The sequence below is a fragment of the Stegostoma tigrinum genome, chromosome 16, assembly GCF_030684315.1.
Source record: "Stegostoma tigrinum isolate sSteTig4 chromosome 16, sSteTig4.hap1, whole genome shotgun sequence".
Classification (NCBI taxonomy): domain Eukaryota; kingdom Metazoa; phylum Chordata; class Chondrichthyes; order Orectolobiformes; family Stegostomatidae; genus Stegostoma; species Stegostoma tigrinum.
Genome location: NC_081369.1, coordinates 30,243,832 through 30,269,703, shown reverse-complemented (window position 1 = coordinate 30,269,703; position 25,872 = coordinate 30,243,832). Strand labels below are relative to the sequence as shown.

Below are 25,872 nucleotides of genomic sequence, written 5' to 3'. Positions count from 1 at the left end.
TCCCTGGACTGACCTATCCCCTCCCTACCTCCCCACCTATACTCTCTCCACCTATCTTCTTTTCTCTCCATCTTTGGTCCGCCTCCCCCTCTCTCCCTATTTATTCCAGAACCCTCACCCCATCCCCCTCTCTGATGAAGGGTCTAGGCCTGAAACGTCAGCTTTTGTGCTCCTGAGATGCTGCTTGGCCTGCTGTGTTCATCCAGCCTCACATTTTATTATCTTGGGATCAAGTCAAACATGGTCCAGGAAATATCCTGCAGATTACCACATACTATCCTCCACTGCCTGATGAAACAGCACTTTTCAATGCTGATCATTATTTGAAATAAGTACTGAGGGAAGGGCACAATGTGTATTCTGAGTGAGGGATTTCAGCATCCATCAGTAAGAGTGGCTTGGTTGCACCATAACTGACTGAGCTGGCCGAGCCCGGAAGGTCATGTTTTCCACACCTGGACTGCAGCAGTGGTGACAGAAGCAGCAGGAGAGAAAATCATATTGAACCTTGACATTACTAATCTACTGTAGCAGACCTATGTGCGCATTTGTGAAAGTGATTACTGCACAGTTGTCAAGAAGACAAAGATCATTCTTTATTGTGAGAACACACTGTATTATGTTTTGCAATGTAAACACTGCACTAAATAGAACAGATTTGTATCTGTAACTACTTTTAGCCGGCAATATTGAGCTGGTATCCTCTTGAGGTCCACCAAAAATGCCAGTTCAGATTAGCAATGAAAATTTGTGCTCCAGAACGAGTCATGTCTTTAACCAAACTTTTTCAGTGCAGTTACAATAGCAGTACCTACCTGAAAAGTGGTTAAATCTATAGCTTCTCTCTATTCACAAGACGAGGATTAATTTAATCTGGTCAATTAGTGCCCCATTAGTTCGTTTTCAACAAAGTGATGGAAGATGTCATGAATAGTGCTTTTGAGGAGCTCTAACACAGTAATAACTTTGATTTCAACACCATTGAGTTCCATAAGGGTCACTCAGCTCTAGACTCCACAACAACCCACACTCAAACATGGATAAAAAGGAGTGAATTTCAGAGGTGAGCTGAGAGTGAAGACAGTATTGTTCAAGGAATCCTAGCAAAACTGAAGTCATTAGGGAGGAGGTGGAAACACTCCATTGGCTGAAGACATGCCTAGCACAAGAGACATTCACTGAATTTTGGGGGCTCATCCCCATGACAACACTATGGAAGTTCCTCTGATATCATCTTTAACCCAATCATCTTCAGACGCTCCATCAGTGGTCTTACCTCCATTTTAAGATTATAAATGGAGATGTTCACTGATGATTGTATAGTTTTCATCACAATTTGCAATTTGTAATGTAATCTCTAGAATAGTAATCCAGAGGTCTAGCCTCACTTATTTGGGAACATGAAATTTGAATTTAATAAATCAATAATAGAAAACTGGTCTCAGAAATGGTGGCCAGGACAACAATGGTCAACTGTTGTCAAAACCCATCTGGTTCATTGAAGGTGCAGGATTGAGTTATTTTTCAATACTCTGTAATTTTGATTTGATTAAACAAGTAGGGAATAAATTATTTTTGAAATTGTGGTTCGTCATAAAATAGCTTTTATAAGGAAGCAAGCCATATGGCCCAGGTCAACAAGTAAGATCAGGAGTTTATTATTGCTTTTATAGCTCAGACTAATGTAAATTTAGGGTAATACATGTGAGAATGCTTTGAGGTAAAAAGGATTTTACTCAAAGACAGTTATGCTTAAAATGATTTAGTTTTTTGGCTTATGGTATGTCACAAGCCTATAGTATCTGTGCTTGCTTATGCATACCAGTACGTATAGCCCTTTGGAATTAGACCTTGTAGGGAGTTTTGTATTCTTTAGTTATTTTGACATTTTTATGTATCAACTGGGACATTTAATGTGAGAGTTGAATGCATGTGTGACACTACATACTCAAAGCAAATACACAAATGGCCTTACTGGCGTCCCCCTATCTTGATAAAGAACAGTGTAGTTGGCAAGCTAAAGGTAACAAGCTGTCATAAAACATATGGTAGGTTAAGAGGCCAGAGGAAGGGATGCCACTAAGATGACCATTAAGTTTACAGAAACCAATCAGGAAGTGGGCAGGAAATTAGCTGATTCAAGACTGACCATGAAATATTTCTGCGCAGTTCATTAGACTTCAGGATGCCCTGATGCGCAGAACATAAGAGCTAGCAAGATTTAATAAGTGATAGTACATAGTAGTTTCACATACAAGAAAGACTGGAAAAAGTAAAACCTCAGTCAACAAAATAGGAGCCTGGTGCTCAATCAATCAATGTCATGAAATTGTAACCTGATGTGATTTGACTGCTTGGGTTATTCTTATTTACTGCTTTTATGATCCTTATGAAGGATCACCTCTTTTGTATTTTTATAAACTTAAGTTCTGTGAAATTTATGAAAACATATTTGTACCTAGAATGGATCTTGTAACTAATCAAGATGACTAAACATTTATATTGATTTCCTGAAACTGTCTAATTTTCAAATGACAGCAAGAACAAAGTTGCTGGAAAAGCTCAGCAGATCTGGCAGCATCTGTAAAGGATAAAACAGAGTTAATGTTTTGGGTCCAGTGACCCCTCCTCAAAACCTAAAACGCTAATTCTTCCTCACAGGTGCTGCCAGACCTGCTGAGCTTTCCCAGCAACTTTGTTTTTGTTCCTGCTTTACAGCATCCGCAGTTCTTTCAGTTTTTATTTTGAAATGACTTGATCTTACAATTAAAGTTGACATGTACCCCAAATCTTACACAGACCTGGCCTACATGTAATTCCAAACCCACCGCAATGCAGTTGATTCTTAACTGTCCTCTCCAATGAGGACAGTTCCTAGGAAGTCATTTTGTTCGAGCAAACAGACAGGCAACAAATGCTGGCTTTAGCAGTGACGCCCACAACACATGAAACAATATAAATTCTTTCAAAGCTCCTCTCATACAGAAGCAGTCTGCGCTCATATGCATTAAGGTATGGAAAACTTTCCGGCTTACACTGATAATTGGCAAATGTCATTAGCACAACCTAAGTGCCAGGCAATGAACTTCCAATGAGAGAATTGCAGTATTTCCCTTTTACATTATAAAGCAACGTCATTGCTGAATCATCCATTGTTAATATTCTAGGCGTCACCATGGTGCAGAAGTTTAACTAGACTAGTCATCTTCGCATGAAGCAACAACATAAACCCAGAGGCAGAGGATTCTACAGGGAGTAATCTCATCCCTGTCTCACAAAAGTCTCTCCATCATCAACAGGGCACAAATCGTGAGAATGATGGAATACTCTCCACTTGTCTGGATCAGTGTGGTTCCATAAACACTTAAGGAACCTGACACCATTCAAAATACGGCAGCTTCCTCGGTAGCAGCTGCATCCACCACTTTAAATATTCAGTCCTTCCAACAACACATTGTGCACCATTTCCATGATTCACAGTAACAACTTTCCAAGGTTCATTTGATCGCATCATTTAAACACATCAGGTTCAACATCCTGAAGAAACAGACTGCAGAAGGTAACCTTTGTATTTGTCGCATATAAATTTCACTCTAAGATACAAAAATTGGTTTTGCCAACAATATTATGTCCTGAAAGTGAATTAAAAATATACACAAAACCAAAATTTTCAGAGAAATGACTAATCCAGGATATAAGAATGCATGTTCTTGGTGCGGTGAAGAATGTTGAGGAGGATAGCCCGATAATGCAGGAGACCACAGGCAGGTGGGTGGTTACATAGGATGAACAGTGGTACGTGGAATGAAAATTGGATAAAATGTGAGGTGATGCACTTGGGCAGGTTCAACAAGACAAGGAATACATGATGAATGGAAGCATTGTGTGCAGCCTGGAATCCATGTCATTGGAGGGATGTGATTGCACTGGAGGGGGAGCAGTGGAGACGTACCTCTTGTTGCATGGGTTGCAGAGTTTTCGCTATGAAGAATAATGAGTTTAGAAAGACTGGGATTATTTTCCTTAAAACAGAGAGCATTGAGGGAAATGTGATTGTGATGTAGAAAAGTATGAAGGGCATAGATAGGAAGACATATTTCCCCTTGGAAAAAGGATTATTGACCAGATTTAAGGTAAGGAACAGAAGGTTTAGAGGGGATGTGTGGAAACTTTTTCACCCAGGTGGTGGCAGGAATCTGAAATTCACTGCCTGAGGATGGTAGAAGCAGAAACCCTCTTAACATTTCAAAAGTACTTATAAAGTACACTTGCAACGTCAAGACATACAAGTGCAAGAAAATGGGATTAGATTAGTTAGGTGACTGTTTTTCCATCGGCACTGACTTAATGCTATTTGTAGGTGATTTATTTATCAGTTGCACTCGTGAAACTCCCCAAGTCATTAACTAAACAAACAACAAGGTTATTTCAAAAATGCCTGATGTAGTAAAAACACTACCTATGGGACTTGAGGTGTGTCAGTTGTTATTGCATTTGATGAATTTTGGTACACATACGTGGAGAATCAATTGCATAGAAACAGGGAATTAAGCCAGAATCAACATAAAACTCAGTGTATAATCTCTATTGTCTTACTTTCATTTAAATAAATGTTGACATAGGCTTTTCTGCTTATTTTTATCGTTTTAGTCCCAAAGAATGATGCTCACCTTTCTGGTACACTCCTTTCCCAAATGATTTACCACAATATCTCAATACAGATGATGAGGAAGTGGGTGGTGATGAATAGAAGAACATGAGAGATGGAAATTCATCTATGTGGTCCATAAGGAGGATTCCAAGTAGTATAGTAATGAAGAGGATGAGATCAGAAGGTCAATGTAATACCCTGAGAACTGAGAAAGTAAAAGCATAAGCAGCTTAAGCGATGCATTGAAGTTTTTTTCCTCAGATTTGGAATTTGCAGTTTGGCTAAACATCATAAGCTGCCATTCACAAGCACCATTAAGAGGTGTAAGTCAAATGACTCACCTACGTTATGACTCATTTAGCAGTAGGTTCTGTGGTATTTATGAGTGGATCTGGCATGCTGCCTTTTCTTTTTATAAAGGTGATACTGGGCACTGAACATATTCAATGAGTAGGAAGCTGCAATATGGAGACAGCTGTTACTATTTATTGTTTGAACTCTACTGCATAAACCCTACTTAGACTTCATATCATTATTCCCTGGCGTGTCTCTGACAGACATTTATCAGTTATGAGCTGGACACTGGAGCACCACCTGTCAGCCAGCAACAAAAGGGCAGCCTCAACCTGAGCAGCTCACAAAATCAGAACATAAACCAACAGCAGAGAATCAGTTCAATCAAATCAATCATCACAGGAAAGTTGCAAGTTAATTGGTTCAGCAGTTGCTGTTAGGTTGTGTATCAACACAAGCAATTTTGAAGAATAGAAATTGCTAAACCAGTACAAGGAAAGAAAGCATTAATGGGCACATGAGTAGGAGATCATTTGTGGTAAGAATGAGAAATGTTTGTTTTCTAAGTCTCTCTAGTAAACAGTTCAAAAGTAAAGTTAAATTTAAAAAAGCTAAACTAAGTCAAAAGTAAGCTTAATATCACAGGTAGCTCAGCCAAATAGAGTGCCCATCCTGTGAAACATGTAGGACTTATGGTCACTTTACATGACTTACAAAGGGTCACTGGCTGCACAAGCTTGAACTGTAGGATTTTACAGCTCGAGATGCAACTGTGAGGCAAAGAACTACATGGATAGTACATTCAGAGAGATGGTCATACCACAGAAGAGGAGTTTATAGGCAGTTAGAGAATTGATTACCACCAAGTAATGCAGGAGTCCTCAAATGGTCCTGCTCACTGGTTGGTTTTCCATGCCAGATACTGGCGAGAATGATGGTTTCTCGCAAGAGTGCGGCAAAAGCCAAGCCCATGGCAACATGAGTAGTCCAGCTGTGCAAGTGTGAAGAATGATGAATGGATGTGCAGCAATGATAGCAGATTGTTCAGTTAGAGGTGCAGATTGGACTGTGTCCACTGACATGACTTGGGATAGTACGTTGCCTACCTGGTCTATGACTCTATGGCGCTAAGGTCATGGGTGTACAGAACAGTTACAGGATATTATTGTGGAACAGGGTGAACTGCAACAGATCATGATTCACACTGGAACCAAAGACACAGTAAGGAAAGAGGATATGGCTCTGAGATCAGAATTAATGGAGTTAGGTGGAAAAATGGTAAGCATGATTGCAAAAGTAATAATCTCCAAATTATTTACTGTATCATATGCCGGTAAGAACAGAAATAGGAAGATAAGACAAAGGAATGCATTGATGGAAAGATATTGTAGAAGGGAGGACTTTAGATTCCTGGAACACCAGGTCTAAGTCTGGAGGAGTTAACACTGGACAAAGCCAGACAGGCTGCACCTTAACAGATCCAGAATGAACTTCTAGCCAGTGGTGTTGGAAAGGGTTAAGCCACCTTGACAGGGCCATGGGAACCAGGAGAGAATGCATGGAATACCAGCAGAGGCAAATAGCACAAGAATGGCAAGCTAAAAGATGAGGTCAGATGAAGAGAGAAAGTTATGAAGCCTAAATCAGATCTATGCCACATGTATATAAATACACTGTACATAATTAAGAAGGTTGGGGAGTTACAGACACAGACTCATGTGTGGGATAATGATTTTGTGTCAATGATGGAGACAGTTCAAGGAAGGGCTGTGATAATGGGAACTGCAGATGCTGGAGAATCCAAGACAACAAAATGTGAGGCTGGATGAACACAGCAGGCCAAGCAGCATCTCAGGAGCACAAGAGCTGACGTTTCGGGCCTAGACCCTTCATCAGAGAGGGGGATGGGGTGAGGGTTCTGGAATAAATAGGGAGAGAGGGGGAGGCGGACCGAAGATGGGGAGAAAAGAAGATAGGTGGAGAGGAGAGTATAGGTGGGGAGTTAGGGAGGGGATAGGTCAGTCCAGGGAAGACGGACAGGTCAAGGAGGTGGGATGAGGTTAGTAGGTAGATGGGGGTGCGGCTTGGGGGTGGGAGGAAGGGGTGGGTGAGAGGAAGAACAGGTTAGGGAGGCGGATTCTTGTTCTTCCTCTCACCCATCCCTTCCTCCCACCCCCAAGCCGCACCCCCATCTACCTACTAACCTCATCCCACCTCCTTGACCTGTCCGTCTTCCCTGGACTGACCTATCCCCTCCCTAACTCCCCACCTATACTCTCCTCTCCACCTATCTTCTTTTCTCCCCATCTTCGGTCCGCCTCCCCCTCTCTCCCTATTTATTCCAGAACCCTCACCCCATCCCCCTCTCTGATGAAGGGTCTAGGCCCAAAACGTCAGCTTTTGTGCTCCTGAGATTCTGCTTGGCCTGCTGTGTTCATCCAGCCTCACATTTTGTTGTCAAGGAAGGGCTGTACTAGGTGTTAAATATTCTTGGTTACAGATGTTAACAGAAAAAAAAAATTGGTTAAGAGAGCACTGCACTACTGGAAAAGATGCCCCAGAAGTTTCAAATACAGAATCAATTTGGCTAGAGCTAAGGATCAAAAAAAGGGGCTGTGTAATCTATAGATTAGCCACTAGGGGGAAAGGTATAGTGGAACAAGGAAATTAGACAGTTGCAAACATCATGGAGTAGTCATAAATGGAGGGATTTGATCACCTGAATTTCAACTAGGATAGTGATAGTGTGAGGAACAGAGAAGGGAAAGAGTTCTTCAACAGCGTTCAGCAGAATTTCCAACATCTGAATGTGTGCTATCCACCAAGTGGATCAACTGTCGGGGTTGGAGGGGGAACGTGGTGGAGACGATTTAGGGTATTGTGACCATTGTATTCTAAGGTTTAGGAAGTTGGTGGAAAATGACACTGAGCAAACTGATGTTTGAATAATCAGCTGTCAAATAGCTGTCTTAAATGGGGCAAGAACAGAGGTGAGCCATATGTAGTGGAAATCAAAGGTTGGCAGGAACCCAGTAGCTGTACAATGGGCTACCTACAAAGAGATAATGGATCTGGCACAATCAAGATTACTTTAAAAGGGGAAGGTAGGACAAATAAATCCAAAGCTCCTTTGATGATGAAGGAGATACAAAGTAAGTTAAAGGAGGAAGTATGTTAATGACAGGTGTTGGATAGAAAATACAACTGAATACCAAGCTGAACACAAATTGCAGACAGGGGGTGGTGGGGGGGGAGAAAACGCAAGAGAAGTGAACAGGGGCTACGATTAAAGTCTGGCAGCTAACAAAGGGAAATCCCAAACTTAAAATCATAGAAAATAGAAGCAAAAGTAGGCCATTTGGTCCTTTGATACTGCTTCACCATATATGATCATGCCTGATCATCCAAACTAACACCTTGTTCCTGCTTTTTCCACAAATGCAACGTCCAATTCCTCCTTGAAATCAGACAACGTTTTGGCCTCAACTGCTTTTTGTGGGAGTGAATTCCACAGGTTCACCACTGTGAGTGAAGAAATGTTTCCTTATCTCTGTCCTAAATGGTTTACCCTGTATTCTCAGATTGTGACCCATGGATCTGGATTCCTGTGCCATCAGGAACATCCCTTCTATATCTACTCTGAATGGCTCTGTTGGAATCTCATAGGTTTCTATGCATTCTTCCCTCATAATTCTGAATTCCAGCGAATATATCCGTAATCAATGCAACCTCACCTTAAATGTGAGTACTGCCATTCCAGGAATCAGTCTGGTAAAACTTTGCTGTATGCCCTCCATAGCAAGAGCATCCTTCCTCGGATAAGGAGGCCAAAACTGCACACAATATTCCACATGTGGGCTCACCCGGGCCCTGTATGATTACAGCAAGACATCCTTGCTCTTGCACTTGAATCCTCTTGCTATGAAGGCCATTTGCCTTCTTCACTGCCTGCTACATCTGCATACTTACCTTCAATGTACGAGGACATCCAGATCTTGTTCCATATTCTATCTTTCAATTTATAGCCAGATAATAATTAGCTTTCCTGTTTTCTTTCTACTAAAGTAGGTAACCTCATATTTATCCATATTAGACTGCATCTGTCATGCAATTGCCCAAACAGTGTGTCCAAATCACACTGAAGCAATTCTGCATCCTTGCCACAGCTCACGCTCCCACCCAACTTTGCGTCATCTGGTAAATTTGGAGATATTACACTTAGTTCCTTCATCTAAATTAATAACATATTTTGAATAGCTGGGGTCCTAGCACTGATTCCTACGTTATCCTACTCGTCACTGCCTGGCATTTGGGAAAAGACCCATTTACTGCTTATCTATCTCACTACATCACCCCAATTCCATGTGATTTAATTTTACATCCTAATCTCTCATGTGAGACTTTGTTGAAAGCCTTCTGAAAGTATAAAGCCATATCCACTGGCTTCACTTCATCAATTTTGCTAGTTACATCCATGAAGAATTCCATTAGATTTGTCAAGCGTGATTTCCTTTTTGTAAATCTAAAATGACTTTGCCCAATCCTGTCACTGTTTGCTGACTGCTCAGTGATTAATTCTTTTAGAATGGATTTGAGCTTTTTTCTGCACTACTGACAACAGGCTGATTCCCTCCGCCTCCCTTCTTACTCAGTAAGAAGGGTGTAGAATGCCCTGCCTGCAACTGTCTAGGCTCACCAACTTTAAGGGCATTTAAATAGTCAATGGATAAACATATGGACGATAATGGAATAGTGTAGGTTAGATAGGCTTCAGATTGGTTTCACAGGTCAGCACAACATCGAGGGCCAAAGGGCCTGTACTGTGCTGTAATGTTTTATGTTCTAAATAGAGGGGATACCCACCAATTTTTAGGAACGGTTCCAGCATCGAGACAATTGTGGAATATGACCACCAAATGCATCCACTATTTCAAGGGCCACTTCCTCAAGTACTGGAATGTCAATTATCAGGCCATGATATCAGGTTTCCTTGTACACCGTTTCAGTGCTAATACTGATTTCCTTCAGTCTCACCCTCTCGCTAAACCCCGTGCTCCCCAATATTTCTGGTATGTTATTTCTGTCCTCCTTTATGAGCACTGAATCAAAGTATACAATTAGTTGATCTAGCGAGTTTTGAGAATTAGTTGATCAGTCAAAGTACTCATGAGAACACAAGAACCAGGAGCAGGAGTAGGCCATCTGGCCCCTCGAGCCTGCTCCACTATTCAATAAGATCATGGTTGATCTTTTCGTGCACTCAGATCCACTTATCCGCGCTCTCACCATATCCCTTAATTCCTTTATTGTTCAAATATTATCTACCTTAGCTTTAAAAATGTTTACTGAAGTAGTGTCAATTACTTAACTGGGCAAGGAATTCCATTGATTAACAACCCTCTGGGTAAAGAAGTTCCTTCTCAATTCAGTCCTAAATTTGCTCCCTCTAATCTTGAGGCTATGCCCTCTTGTCCTAGCTTCACCTGCCAGTGGGAACACCCTCTCTACTTCTATCTTATCTATTCCCTTCGTAATTTTATATGTTTCTATAAGATCCCCACTCAATCTTCTGAATTCCAATGAATATAATCCCAACCTACTCAGTATCTCCTCATAAACCAACCCCCTCAACTCCAGAATCAGCCTAGTGAACCTCCTGTGCACCCCCTCCAGTGCCAGTACATCCTTTCTCAAGTAAGGAGACCAAAACTGCACACAGTACTCCAGGTGTGGCCTCACCAGCACCTTGTACAGCTGCAACATAACCTCACTGCTTTTAAACTCAATCCCTTCAACAATGAAGGACAAAATTCCACTTGCCTTCCTAATTACTTGTTGTACCTGCAGACCAACCTTCTGTGATTCCTGCAGAACACCATCCAGGTCCCTGTGCATAGCAGCATGCTATAACTTTTTAACCATTCAAGTAATAATCCTTTTTACTATCACTCCTACCAAAATGTCTGACTTCACAGTTATTTCCATTGTATTTTATCTGTCAGATCTTTGCCCACTCACTCAATGTATCTATGTTCCTCTACAAAGTTTCACAGTCCTTTGCACACTTTGCTCTACCACTCAACTTAGCGTCATCTGCAAACTCTGACACCCTACACGTGGTCCCCAACTCCAAATCATTTATTTAAATTGTAGATAATTGCTGTCCCAACACCAATCCCTGAGGTACACCACTAGTCACCGATTGCCAGCCAGAATAGCACTCATTTATCCCCAGTCTTTGCTTCCTGTTAGTCAATCAATCCTCTATCCATGCCAATACCTTATCCCTAACGCCATGCATCCTTATCTTATGCAGCAGCTTCTTGTGTGGCACCTTGTCGAAGGCCCTTTGGAAATCTAGGTACACCACGTCCACTGGGTGCCCATTGTTCACCTTGCTCCTCATGTCTTCATAGAATTCCAAAAGATTTGTCAAGCATGTCCTGCCCTTCATGAACCCATGCTGCGTCTGCCCAACAGGACAATTTCTATCGAGACGCCATGCTATTCCTTCCTTGACAAGATGCTCAAGCATCTTCGCCACTACAGAGGTTAAGGTAACCGTTCTATAATTCCCCATCTTTTGTCTACTTCCCTTTTTAAACAGTGGTGTCACATTTGCTGTTTTCCAATCTGCTGGGACTGCCCCAGAGTCCAGTGAATTTTGGAAAATTATCGCCAGCGCACCTGCTATTTCTCCCGCCATCTCTTTTAGTACCCTGGGATGCCTTCCATCAGGGCCAGGAGACATATCAATCCTTAGTGCCATTAGCTTGCCCAACACTACCTCTTCCAAAATAATGATTGTTTCCAGGTCCTCACCTACCTTCGTATCATTGTCGATGACTGGCATGTTATTAGTGCCCTCCACTGTGAAGACCGATACAAAATACCTATTCAATGCCCCGACAATTTCATCATATCCCATAACTAAATTCCCCTTTTCATCCTCTAAAGGGCCAAAGTTTACTGTAGACACTCTTTTTCATTTTATATATTTATAGAAACTTTTGCTATCTGTCTTTATATTCTGTGCTAGTTTTTTCCTCATGTTCTATCTTACTTTTCTTTATAGCTGTTTTTGTGGCTTTCTGTTGACCGTTAAAGTTTTCCCAATCTTCAAGGTTCATGCTGTTTTTAACCACTTTGTATGCCTTCTCTTTCAATTTGGCACATAGTAGTAAAAGGACATGAAAAGGAGGAGGTTATGATTAGTGACGAAAAAGGGGATTTACACATGGGGGCAGGAGGCTTGGCAAAGGTGTTTGTATTTATCTTTACCTAAAAGGCAGATGCAGTTCAGGCCATGATACCATGGACAGATCTCAGTCACTAAAAGAGTTTAAATTGATATGAAAGTGGTACTGGATATTGATAAGAGAACAGGACCAGATTTGATGCCTCCACGGATATAGAAAGCAGTAAACAAAAACTGCAGAGTAACTGTCAACAATCTTTCATCCTTCCCTGGATCTGGGGATGGTTCTGGAGGCCTGGAGAAGTGCACGTTATGCCTTTGTTCAATAAAAGGCATGTAAAGACCAAGAAAAGGCCATGCAACTACAGACAATTCATTTTGAAGGTGGGAAAGCTTTTAGAAAGTTATCTGACAAGAGAATTAATAGCCATACGGGAAAATATGGGTTAATTCGAAAGAGCACAATGAACACGTTAAGGAAAAAATCACATCTAACTAACTTGCTGGAACTTATTTGTACAGGCAGCAGAGAAGGTTGGTGAGGGCACTGTTGTTGATATGGTGCATATGAACCTTCAAAAACCATTTGATACAGAATCACAGAACAGGTTTGACAAAAATGATAACTCATGGAATATAAAGGGACAGTCGCAGCATGAATAAAACTGGCTGAAGGACAAGAAACAGGGTAATTGTTGGTGGGCATTTTTTAGGCTGGAGGAAGGTTTATAGTGGAACCCCCTAGGAGTCAGTATTCATACTGCTGCTTTTTCTGACATGTATCTGAACCTTGGCGTGCAGAGGAGCATGGATCATTTCAAAGCTTTCATATGATACAGAATACAATGTAGCTGTCAGGACAGTGAAGAACTTCAAAAGGGCACTGGCATGTTAGTAGAGTGGACAATGGGCGGCAGATGAAGTTCAATGTAAAGAAGTATGAGGTAATAAAGAATATGTATAAAATAAAAGGCACTATTGTAAAGAATATGTAGAGCAGAGACTTGGATGTTGATCTGTATAATTCATTAGGGGTGGCAGGATAGGTAGAGAGAGCATTAATAAAGCAAATAGCATTCTACGTTTCATTCATAGGGACACAAAATACAGAAACAAGGTGGTTATGCTTAACTTATTTAGGGCACCAGTTACACCCCAAAAAGGAATATCATACACTGTTCTGGGCACCACTTTAGAAAGGATGTAAATGTATTAGAGAGAGTGCAAAGTTGACAAGAATGATTCCAGGGATAAGAAATTTCAGTTACAGAGATAGACTGGAAATGTTGGGACTGTTTTTCTTGGAGAAGAGGTCAAGAGAAGATCTGATTGAAACTTTCACAGTCTTGCAGGATCTGAGTAGAATAGAGAGAGAGAAGCTGTTCCCACTCATAAGATGACAGAGAATCAAAAAGCAAAATATTTTGCAAAAAGAAGCAATGTGAGCTGAGAGGAATAATAACTTTTCCAAACAGAGGGTAATTCCCAAAATCCACAAAACTGCCTGCCCTGGTTGACCCATCATCTCAGCCTGCTCCTGCCCCACCGAACTCATCTCCACCTATCTGGACTCCATTTTCTCCCCTTTGGTCCATGAACTCCCTACCTATGTCCGTGACACCACCGACGCCCTCCACCTCCTTCAAGACTTAGAATTCCCTGGCCCCCAACACCTCATTTTCACCATGGACGTCCAGTCCCTATACACCTGCATTCCGCATGCAGATGGCCTCAAGGCCCTCCGCTTCTTCCTGTCCCGCAGGCCCGACCAGTCCCCCTCCACCGACACCCTCATCCACCTAGCCGAACTCAAACTCACCCTCAACAACTTCTCTTTTGACTCCTCCCACTTCCTACAGACTAAGGGAGTGGCCATGGGCACCCGCATGGGCCCCAGCTATGCCTGCCTCTTTGTAGGTTACGTGGAACAGTCCCTCTTCTGCACCTATACAGGCCCCAAACCGCACCTCTTCCTCCGTTACATTGATGACTGTATCGGCACCACCTCTTGCTCCCCAGAGGAGCTTGAACAGTTCATCAACTTCACCAACACCATCCACCCCAACCTTCAGCTCACCTGGGCCATCTCCAGCACATCCCTCACCCTCCTGGATCTCTCAGTCTCCATCTCAGGCAACCAGCTTGTAACTGATGTCCATTTCAAGACCACCGACTCCCACAGTAACCTAGAATATACCTCCTCCCACCCACCCTCCTGCAAAAATTCCATCCCTATTCCCAATTCCTCCGCCTCCGCCGCATCTGCTCCCACGATAAGACATTCCACTCCCGCACATCCCAGATGTCCAAGTTCTTCAAGGACTACAACTTTCCCCCCACAGTGGTCGAGAACGCCCTTGACCGCGTCTCCCGCATTTCCCGCAACACATCCCTCACACCCCACCTCCCCCACAACCGCCCAAAGAGGATCCCCCTCTTTCTCACACACCACCCCACCAACTTCCGGATACAACGCATCATCCTCCGACACTTCCGCCATCTACAATCCGACCCCACCACCCAAGACATTTTTCCATCCCCACCCCTGTCTGCTTTCCGGAGAGACCTCTCTCTCCGTGACTCCCTTGTTCGCTCCACACTGCCCTCCAACCCCACCACACCCGGCACCTTCCCCTGCAACCGCAGGAAATGCTACACTTGCCCCCAAACCTCCTCCCTCACCCCTATCCCAGGCCCCAAGATGACTTTTCACATTAAGCAGAGGTTCACCTGCACATCTGCCAACGTGGTATACTGCATCCACTGTACCCGGTGTGGCTTCCTCTACATTGGAGAAACCAAGCGGAGGCTTGGGTACCGCTTTGTAGAACACCTCCGCTCGGTTCGCAATAAACAACTGCACATGCCAGTCGCAAACCATTTCCACTCCCCCTCCCATTCTTTAGATGACATGTCCATCATGGGCCTCCTGCACTGCCACAATGTTGCGACCCGAAGGCTGCAGGAACAGCAACTCATATTCCGCTTGGGAATCCTGCAGCCCAATGGTATCAATGTGGACTTCACCAGCTTCAAAATCTCCCCTTCCCCCACCGCATCCCAAAACCAGCCCAGTTCGCCCCCTCCCCCCACTGCACCACACAACCAGCCCAGCTCTTCCCCTCCACCCACTGCATCCCAAAAGCAGTCCAACCTGTCTCTGCCTCCCTAACCTGTTCTTCCTCTTACCCATCCCTTCCTCCCACCCCAAGCCGCACCTCCATCTCCTACTTACCAACCTCATCCCACCTCCTTGACCTGTCCGTCTTCCCTGGACTGACTTATCCCCTCCCTACCTGCCCACCTATACTCTCCTCTCCACCTATCTTCTTTTCTCTCCATCTTCGGTCCGCCTCCCCCTCTCTCCCTATTTATTCCAGAACCCTCACCGATGAAGGGTCTAGGCCCGAAACATCAGCTTTTATGCTCCTGAGATGCTGCTAGGCCTGCTGTGTTCATCCAGCCTCACATTTTATTATCAGAGGGTAGTTAGGGTTTGGAATGCACCGCCTGGAAGTGGATTGAAGGCATATTCAATTGAGTAATTCAAAAGGGCATTAGATGATTACAGAAATAAAAACAATATGCACGCTTATAGGAAAAAGATGAGATTGGCACTAAGTTAAAATGCTCAAAGTCTGTGAAAGCCTGGTGAGTTGAATGGCTTCCTAATGTACCCAAACAGTGATTCTATAAAATGCTTAAGTACGAAGAAGTATTTTCATGTATTTTTTAAAAAGTTTGCTCCAAACGTACCTCAGCTAATTCATGCTGCCAACATTCAAACGTTCATGTTGATATTTCTCAGTCAGACAATTTTCCTCTCTCACTGACAAGTACAATGTTTTCAGCTTAAGCTGATTTAGCAATCCCATTCAACTTTTTTCAAAGGGTGGAGAAAGTAGGGTTAGGGTTTAGCATCTTCTTTTATATTATAACTAACAGTTGTAGCATTTTTTGTTTTCCTTCATGCAATAAACAATAGTTTGAGGTTTAATAATTCTAATACAATTAAGAAATAATGAGCTTTTATGAAAGTGCTGGTTTGCCAATGACTACTCCATGCATCAAATATAGATTGAATAGGCTTCACCTAGGAAAACTAAAATATTTCATAGTTGTGCTTTAATATTGTGATCTGAGGTTTGGAGTTAAGCATCCATAAAAATCAGCTTTGAAGGTTCCCTCATTGCCACAATACGTGGCAGTATTGTAAATATGTACAGTTTGATCACAGGCAGAGAAATATCATGTAGTTGCATTTATAATTGATCTGCTGTGATTGCAAGCAGCATATTCCTATTGCCAAATGTATGAAAACTGCCAACATTTCAGGCGTAGTATATCATCATCCCTACGAATCATGATTGTGTAACTGATTGCTTCATTCTGACACTATTAAGGCAGCAGACAATGTAGAATGGATATGTGAAGAGAATGATCTCAGACACTACAAGACTGTCGTTTTTGATAATTTACCACATACTAAAGTAAGTATAGAAATGATACAGTATACAAGGAGTTGAAGACTCTTGAGGATAAGGAGTAAGAACCTCAGGAGACTTCAAACCAAACTTCTATCAACAATAATCTAGACAGGGAAAATAAGGATTGGCATACTTAGCCACAGAAAAGAGAAGAAATATCCAAGTACTCAGGGCTGTCATAGCAGCTCCAAGAGAGACTGTGCAACTATCTCAACTATTTGATAACAGAGACAGACCACAATAAGATTATGAGTTGATCTCAATCAGTTTAAAAAATAGAGTTAGAAGGGAAATCCATACCATTTAATATGTTGATGATATTTTGGTAAAATTGGCAACAAACATTTTTCACTGGATGCGAACAATGGGTTCTTGAGATCTCCTCTGGATCATTTTACAAAGGGCCTGGAAGGGAATGACTTCCTGATGCATACCACTATTACACAGTCCAATAGAGAAGTAAGCATTGTAATGCCCATATGAATAAATGGGGAGGGAACGGAATGAGGGTCAGGCTCATGTCAAAGCACCATAGAATTCAGACCTTAAACTGAATGAGAAATGCCAATACTCTGAGATAATTACTTCTCTAGGATATATTATTCTAGGTCAAGGCATTATGGTGGATCCGAGGAAGACCACAGAGCCTTCAGTGGAACCAAATGATGTGCAGTGCCTCTTAGATATGGTGAACAAAGTAGAAAAGTTTATGTCCAAGTTATCTAATGAAATTCAACCCGTAATGAAGTCTTTGAAAAAAAAAGCCAGCAATAATTAGAGTCAGGGACAGACTGCAGAGTTTGGAAATGTTAAACAGAAACTATTTTCTGCTGATATTTTAGCATTTTACAATCCAGACAAATTTGCTACGTTAGCAGATGTGCATCACACAGGGCTAGAGAGCAATCCTTATCCAATTACAAACTAATGAAACATCAAAATTGGTCCAACTTACATTGTGTGTTTTCATGGAGGCAGACCAAAAGCACACGCCATAGAGAAGGCGGCATTAGTGGTCACATGAGGTTATACGAGTTCTGCAGACCACATCACAGAAGTGAAACTTCAGGTCGAAATAACCATAGCCTTTGATAACGTTTTTGAAATCATAAGACATTTCAGAAAAACCTACTCCACATAAAAAGTTGTCAGACTTAGACTGACGAGACAAGTATGTTTAGTCCAGGTTCCAGACAAAAGTCTAGCAATAGCAGACATAATGTTGTGAGCAGCAATGGATCAAGTAGAATAGAAAGATTTTATTCCTACAGAACATGTATTGTCTTGGTCTGCATCAATAGCCAACATACATCTGAACAAGGGTCACTGGATTTGAAATGTTAACTCTGCTTTCTGTCCATTGATGCTTGCCAGACTTGCTGAGTTTACCCAGCAATTTCTGTTTTTGTTTAGGATTACACATTCCTGTATCAAATGTGTGCCATATACAGTGAAGGGCTGAAACAGCCAATTATTTCAAAGGTCCCAGAAGGACCATGAGAAAGGCTAGCAAAAAATATGCTGGATTTTAAAGCAAAAATGTATTTAGTTCTAGATTGATATTATTCAATATGAATTCAAGTGGCAAGACTGCACTTACCCACAGCAGATTCAATGACCAGAACACCGCAAATCTTGTGATACACACTTTCCTGGAAAAATTAATATTGGACGATGGACCTTAATTTATGAACAAGGGTTTCAGGAAGTTTACTCTGGAAGCAGGCATTTACTGATGGCAAATTTTCCATTTGCTTCTCAGTAAGAAAAGCAGAAAAAGCAGTGAAGACTGTCAAGCTACTAATGCATGACAATCCAGACTGGGAATTAGCTCTACTCAATTATGGAGCAACAACATTGAATAATGATGAATAATGTGCCAATGGAATTGTTAATGGAGAAGTGATTACCAATGGACATATCAGTTTCAGAACATAATCTATCAAGATCATAGGAAAATAAAACAGTTAGAGAAAAGCAGCAGAGGTCATCTAACTGCAGATACAGGGTGAAAACTCATTAACCTTAAAGTCAGGGCATAAATTCAATTTAAAAGGACACGTGGTCAAAAGCCACAGTCATCAGACAAACAAATCAATTAAGATCTTACATTGTCAGAACACCTGAAGGGACTTCAGGAAGAACAGGATAGCAGGAGCCTGGGGGATCCCAACAAGTGTGTTTTGGACCAGAGCTTTGTTCATCTTTACATATTTTTCAAAATCCAGAAATGTAAAAATTACACTTGTGCTGTTAACATTTCTTCCAATGCAGACTTGTCTTCAACTACATTCTGTAACAGCTATTATTTTCTGCAAGGGATTTTCAATTTTGACAAGAAGAAATCATTTACAGAATGTAATGTCAATTTGCTAATAAATATTCTGAAATGTAACTGAATAAGCAAGTTAATTTACCAAGCCATTTTGAAGCACTGCCACGTTACATTCATTAAGGACTGGGTTTTTAGTTTATTTTCAGGCTTGGGTTAGGCTTTTTCTGGTGACTATTAACTTCCTTGAACTCTTTTGGTAGACAGCATTTCAGGATATGCAGTAAATATTTTAAAAATAACACAACAGGATAATTTGCAAATTCTTTGTAAGCACCAGTGTGACTGTTTAAAAGTAAAAGCAGCCTACCTGCCTGAAATGTTCTTCAGTATTGCCAATGCATCAGGGAAGCCATCCATGTTGTAGTCCCCTAAATGAATTGAGATTGGAAATGGAAATGGCTGCTGTGGTGTTGAATCTTGTGAATTAAATCCCCAAACAGTGTTGCCATTCTTCAGATTTGACAATACTGGTATCCACTGTTAATGTTAAACACAAGGAATTTTAAGTGGAACAATAATCATGTTCCATTTACCATAAAGTACCTTTAAAGTCATATTGTTAAACCAATCTCTCTGAAAATGTACCAATCTTCCTTAAACACATCCACAAACATCATGTACCAAGTTGTAATGTAAAAAAATAACAACTGCACTATCTTGCTTATGTTGCATGAAGATTTGACCTGGACAGTATATATGATACAAACTCAAAAACTTGGAATGTGCAACAAGTATCTAATAAAGATTATAATGTTAAAGGTGAATTATTTGGCAACATATTATTGTCAGGGAAAAAAAACTGAACACCATGTATAATCCAGTAGTGATGATTTAGTTCTCCTAATAATTTAATATTTAACTTATCTGAGTCAGTGTACAAGCCTTTTCATGCTTCGCTCACGTGATGCACAGTCTAATAAATAGTTGTCTTGTTAAGTAAAGACAAAGCATAGGGAAGACGACGGCCTAGTGGTATTATCGCTGGACTGTTAATCCAAAGACTCAGGTTTGAATCCTGCCATGGCAGATGTGGAATTAGGTTGTTGCATGGTAGCGAAATGTCTGAACAAAAACAAGCCAGCTTGGCGAGCAAGTTAACAACCTCATCCATAACCCGCGCTACAGATCTTTGCCAATGCTTTAGATGGTGGAATTTGAATTCAATAAAATATCTAATGATAACAAAAATCCATTGTCAAATATCAGTAAAAACCTATCTGGTTCACTAATGTCCTTTAGGGAAGGAAACTGCCATCCTTACCTGGTCTGGCCTACATATGACTCCAGATCCATAGCAACGTGGTTGACTGTTAACTGCCCAATGGGCAATAAATGCTGCCTAGCCACCGACCATTCCATTAATGAATTTAAAAAAATCATGCCTTCTGTGAATCTGGATTTATAACAAAGGCAAACTGGGGCATTTTGAAGAATTTTCTGACTTCAAGAATACAAGGGCCTATTTTCCAGCGCACCATTGCAATGAGGCCTGACGATATTGTTGTGGAGATGATGGTAGGGGAAAGAGCAATTGAAGGTTTTATATAAAGGGTTAGAGGTTGCAAGAAGGTAAGAACAGTAGAGATTTATAGTGTTGAAGGAGTACATTCACACCACTCCTTAAATCCTGACTTCTCATCAGATAAATTCAAAACTCCAATGTATGCTCTTAACAAGATTTTAGTTAGAGAGTTACATAAATAAGATTAACTACAATTATCAGTTGAATTACTATCAGAGAGGGACAGAGATTATCAAACTCAAACGTGAGTTGGCACTCTGAGTCCTGTATGACATCAGCACATGTTATCATCTTCAATGTCAATTTCATTGTCAATTTTTATATTATCCTGTTCCAGTTCTGTCTGTACCTTGTGGATATGACTTACTAAATGTTACTTTTCTCTACATTTCTCTAACTTTAATCCCAATAACTTTAATATTAGTGTGTTTTTCTCTATTCTACAATTTCATTGTTGAGTCTGTGTTAATACTTGAATGTTTTGACAAGATAAAGACATTTGGGTGGCATGGTGGCTCAGTGGTTAACAATGATACCTCTCAGCACCAGTAACCAGGTTTGATGCGAGCTTTGGGTGACTGTACAGAGTTTTTTTCTCCAGGTGCTCTGGTTTCTTCCCATAGTCCAAAAGATGTGCAAGTTAGTTGATTGGCTATGCTAAATTGTCTGTAGCATCCAGGGATATGCAAACTAGGTAAATTAGCCATGGTAGATGTGAGCTTACAAGGATCGGGTAGGATGCTCTTTGGAGAGTTAGTGCAGAATCAATGAGCCAACTGGCCTCTTTCTGTACTGTAGGGAATCTATGATCTCCAAGAGAAAATAATTGATTGACTATTCTCACTATCCACCGCACTTTCTTTATGACACAGCCTGTTTTGATTAAATTAGCATAGCCACTTTATACCAATTCAGAGAAAAACCATTTCCAGTTTTTGCTGTAATTTTCCAAGTTTTGGTCTCACACTGGGCAGGTCGGATGCAGTTCCACAAGTAGATTTAATAATGAACTTCTGATGCCAACAAAGAAGCACAGAACTATTTTTACTGTTGACAGACTGTGGCACTTATGGAAGAATCTGTTGTTTGCTTCATGGCGCAGTTGCAGTTGTGGAATGTTTTCGCGAGAAAGGAGGCTTTTTAGTCTATTAGTTAGCAGCTAAAGAATCCTTATTTGTAAACAGAAAGCATCAACTACTTCCTAACAATGGGGCATGGACAGGGAAGACAGGAAGAAACTTGTCCCCTTGATGCAAGGATCAACAGCTGGGATATATATTTAAAAAGTAAGGAGTAAAAGGTTTAGAGGACACACGAGGAAAACTTTTTCACCCCAAGGGTGGTAGGAATCTGGTCGTGGTAAAGGCAGAAACCCTCCAAATATTTATGAGTGTTTAGACCTTGAAATCCTAAGGCACAGAAAGCTATGGGCCAAGTACTGGTTAAAGGGATTAGAATTATTAGGTTGTTGTTCTTAACCGGTGCAGACATGACGGGCTGAAGAGTCTTTTTTTTTGTGCTGGAGATCTCTACGGCTTATTAGTAAAATCTAATTTGAAATTATCTTTTTGAAATGAGTATTATTGAGCATCAGGCATTAGTTACTAACCTACTAAAATATTTAAACTGAAGCAGTATGTGGACGAATGGTATGACACTGGATACTTATTCTGGCAGTCAACAAGTATACAGTACATTTTGTCCATTGATTGAAAGTACAACAGCTCGTTCGCACTGCAAATTTCATCCACGATGTATTTGGGATTGCATGTAAATACAGATTTACACATGACATGACAAGAAAGTATCTGTTTAGCAAAACTGCAAAGCAATCCAGACCTGGATGCAAGTTATTTTTGTTGCTAGGCAACCAACTTGAAGGCAGGCCTTCACAGCAGTCATTTTAGAAATATAAAGCTCTTCAGATTTCTATTCATACAATGAAAGCAAACTAATCCAACTAAATTTCCAACACTGGGTAATCACGTTTTCAGTCTAAAGGCAAAATTGAGTTCCAGTATCAGATCTAAAGAAACCCCAAGATGTTGCTCCTGATATAACTCCTTGTCAATCTTGTGTTATTTGTTAATGTGTGTGCAGATATTGGACATAAAAGTTATGCGCACCAAATGTTAGATTTGAAATAACCAATGCATGGTTTCCATTCATGGGAATTACACCATACAGTAATTGCAGCCAACATCAAATGTTTGAAAACCAAATGGTTTTTGGAGGTGAGAAACAACAATGCTTGTAGGCAGGTTATCAAGTTATCTAAATTGATAACCAAAAGTGCTTTGACTGAGTTTTCAAATTTGTTGAAAGAGATTTCTTTAAAAATGTAAAAACTTCTGTTACACTTCCTTTGGCCAGCAGAAGAGTACCCTTAACTCGGGTTTATAATTCAAGGGAATATTACTGAGACTTGTTAGGTTATGAAATGGGATGACTGATCTGAAATAGATTTGTGGGATGTTTAAGAATAGATCTTATGCAAAGCAATGGATTTTCATTACAAGATAGCACGGAATGAACAAATAATATCACTGAGCAGTTGCACAACATTCCTTCTGTAGTCAGCAACTGTGAATCAAGATAGAGGTCCCAGCTCAAATTAAAACAAACATGAGCAATGAAACCATGATTTTCACATAAAGGATACAGAATATAGAGATAGCAAGAACTGCAGATGCTGTAGTCCGAGATAACCAAGAGTGGAGCTGGAGAAACACAGTAGGCCAGGCAACATCAGAGGAACAGGAAATTCTGAAGAAGGGTCCTGACCCGAAATGTCAGCTTTCCTGTTCCTCTGATGCTGCCTGGCCTGCTGCATTCCTCCAGCTCCTCACTCTGTTTTCTCTTATTGCAAAATATGGAATTGTCTTCTCCCAGAAGGCTGCAGATACTAGAATAATTTGGACAGTGTGGGAGCAAGTAAGGTTAAACAAAACCAGCTTGAATTTTAGAATATGGCCACAGGGTCATTTTTAATACTCATCTGTACAGGGAGACGGAACATTGATTCAATTTTTAACTTGAGACGTAGCAGCTTCAGGGGCAGTACCTTCCCTGTGATGCACTGAAGGTGTGTCAGCCTAGATTACATGCTTAAATCTAGAATCATAAGCTTCTGATGCAGAATTGAGCATGAAAATGGGACAGGAGACTATGGAATACGAGCGGGCAAGTGAGCGAGAGCCATAGCAAAGAACAAAGGAATGATGAAATATGGGTGATGGGGATAGGGTTTGGGGGGGGAGGGGGGGAACAGCATGCACAAGGGAGGGGAGGTGGGAGAGAGAGCGAGAGCGAACGCGAGAGCGAGAGCGAGAAAGCTGGCCTATACAGGCAGCAGCTTACGCATAATACAAGTAGTAGAACTTCCAAACTTGAACTGTTAGCTGGTGAGATTTTTTTGATTCAAAATCAATAGTTGTGTATACAACCTTATAGTTAAATTCCCATAACTACGTCTAGTTAATTACAGGATAACTACATAATACAGATAAGAAAGGGCTTTGGACTTGAAAATTGATTCCTCTTAAGAGAGCCTGTCATTTTCCAATTGTTTTAGAATGCTTCCCGTGTTTTTATCTTGATTACCTGTTTGGAAGTTTATCCATTTTTGTGACTAAATATTTTCTGATTAACTAAATGACTTTGTACAAATTATACTCCCGCAGTTTCAGTTGAGGTAATACTCCACGTTAACAGCTTCTACACAACTTGAGGTACTAAAAAAGGTTAAATTATTATATCCTGATTCTTGAGAAAATCAGATAAGGCGAAACAACATTTGCTTGCCATTTGAAAATGGTGGAACTAAAATGCTTATTATAAATTCATCAGGATTTTTTGACTGATTTGTTTGGTTAAGCCAGAGTTACATTACAACCGTAGACAAAATGCGTTCTGCAAATGAGCAAACCACATGATATGATAAATCTGTTAGGCAAAAAGATACAAGTTAATACTCAAATTTTATAGTGCTCCTTTGTAATACTGCAGATGCAACACGATCGGCAATTATGGCAAGAAGCTGGAAATTTAGGGCACTTCTGCATCACGCCTGAAGTAGAAAATTACATGGTTTCACCCACCATCTCTCAAGTGGGTGGCCTCAGTAATAAAATTGCTCAGGAGTTGACATGTTTTTGCTTCTGTGTACATGTGAAACTAAGCATTACTAAACATTATGAAATGTGACAACCAAAGGTTCTCTCTTTGAGAGTGCTCAGTTAAACTGAGAGTCGATGGATTGAATAATCCTGGTCAGAGATAAACTGCTTCAGCCAAGGGAAATTATTTATATTAATTAATTCTAACGAAGGTTATTAGCGTGCGGGAAAAAAAAGGTCTGTATCATTTTTCTGTTAAAAAAAGCCTACGTTAACACTTTAGCTAAGCCATTAATTATAGTCCATCTCTAATTGCCCTCAAAAAAAGTGGTAGCATCATGTCTAATTTGGAAGGGAATGTGTCAGGTCGTGGCATTGCCTTTCAAGATGCTAAACAAGAATGAGATATTGGTTGCTGCATCATATTATGTAAATCAGCTTGTTCAACTTGGGTCATAATGTCACACACAGAAGTATCCTACCTGCTCCAATACTAGTGTTCCAAATGCAGGAAATACAACTAAAATTCTCTGAGGAACAGTGTTGTCAATCAGAGGCTCGTTCTCTCCCACATTTGCTGCTGGTATGCTCACTGTGGAAAATGCGGTCAAATCAGAACCCCTGATTGGAATAACAGCAGACTGTGCAAATGTGTGTAATTTCATTCAGCCTGAGGTTGGTGCTATGGCAACAGCAACAGCAGTAGCAGTTATTCTTCAGACGCTGTGGGAGACCAATTGCAAGGGACATGATATCCACTGCAAAGTGGCTCCAGAGTCCCAACTGCTTGTGGGAAAAGACCCTCCCTGTTGGGTACTGAGCGCGTTGTGGGTTTGGTGAGGTAAGGTGAAGTTCTTCCCAGACTGGCACCATCACCCTGAAAGGATTGTAGTCAAGAGGCCCTGGAGGAGGAGGAAAGGATAAGAAGGGTGTGCATTTGGGGCAGTTGGGGGAACAGAGAGGGTGTGTCCCTTCCACCCTGCCAAAATTCTGACCCATAAAGCAGGCAGGGAAGAACAGAATAACTCAAGCTGTAAGACAACTCACTTCTAACCCTCAATTCCATCTGGATTTTGTCAACGTCAGCTTGAAGTGGAGTGTGGCAGAGATGAACCAAGGTCAGTGTTAATTAAATACAATTCTTAGTCTGGAGATGCTCTCCTCCCCTCCATCCCTGGTGATTAGGACTGAGGTCCTAACTGGTTTCTCACTAGCTCTGATTCTCATCAGAAAAGGCATTAAAAAAGCTTTAGCCCTACTGCTTGGC

General features: G+C 41.1%; 1 protein-coding gene across 2 annotated transcripts in view; it reads right to left on the bottom strand.

The window, feature by feature from the left end:
* itfg1 (integrin alpha FG-GAP repeat containing 1) overlaps positions 1-25,872 on the bottom strand; it is a 257,780-nt gene that overhangs the window by 113,195 nt on the left and 118,713 nt on the right. For both annotated transcript variants that reach the window (XM_059651685.1, XM_059651684.1), the window contains exon 9: positions 19,273-19,442. In XM_059651685.1, the coding sequence (XP_059507668.1) occupies positions 19,273-19,442 (170 nt within the window). The remainder of the gene's footprint in view (positions 1-19,272; positions 19,443-25,872) is intronic.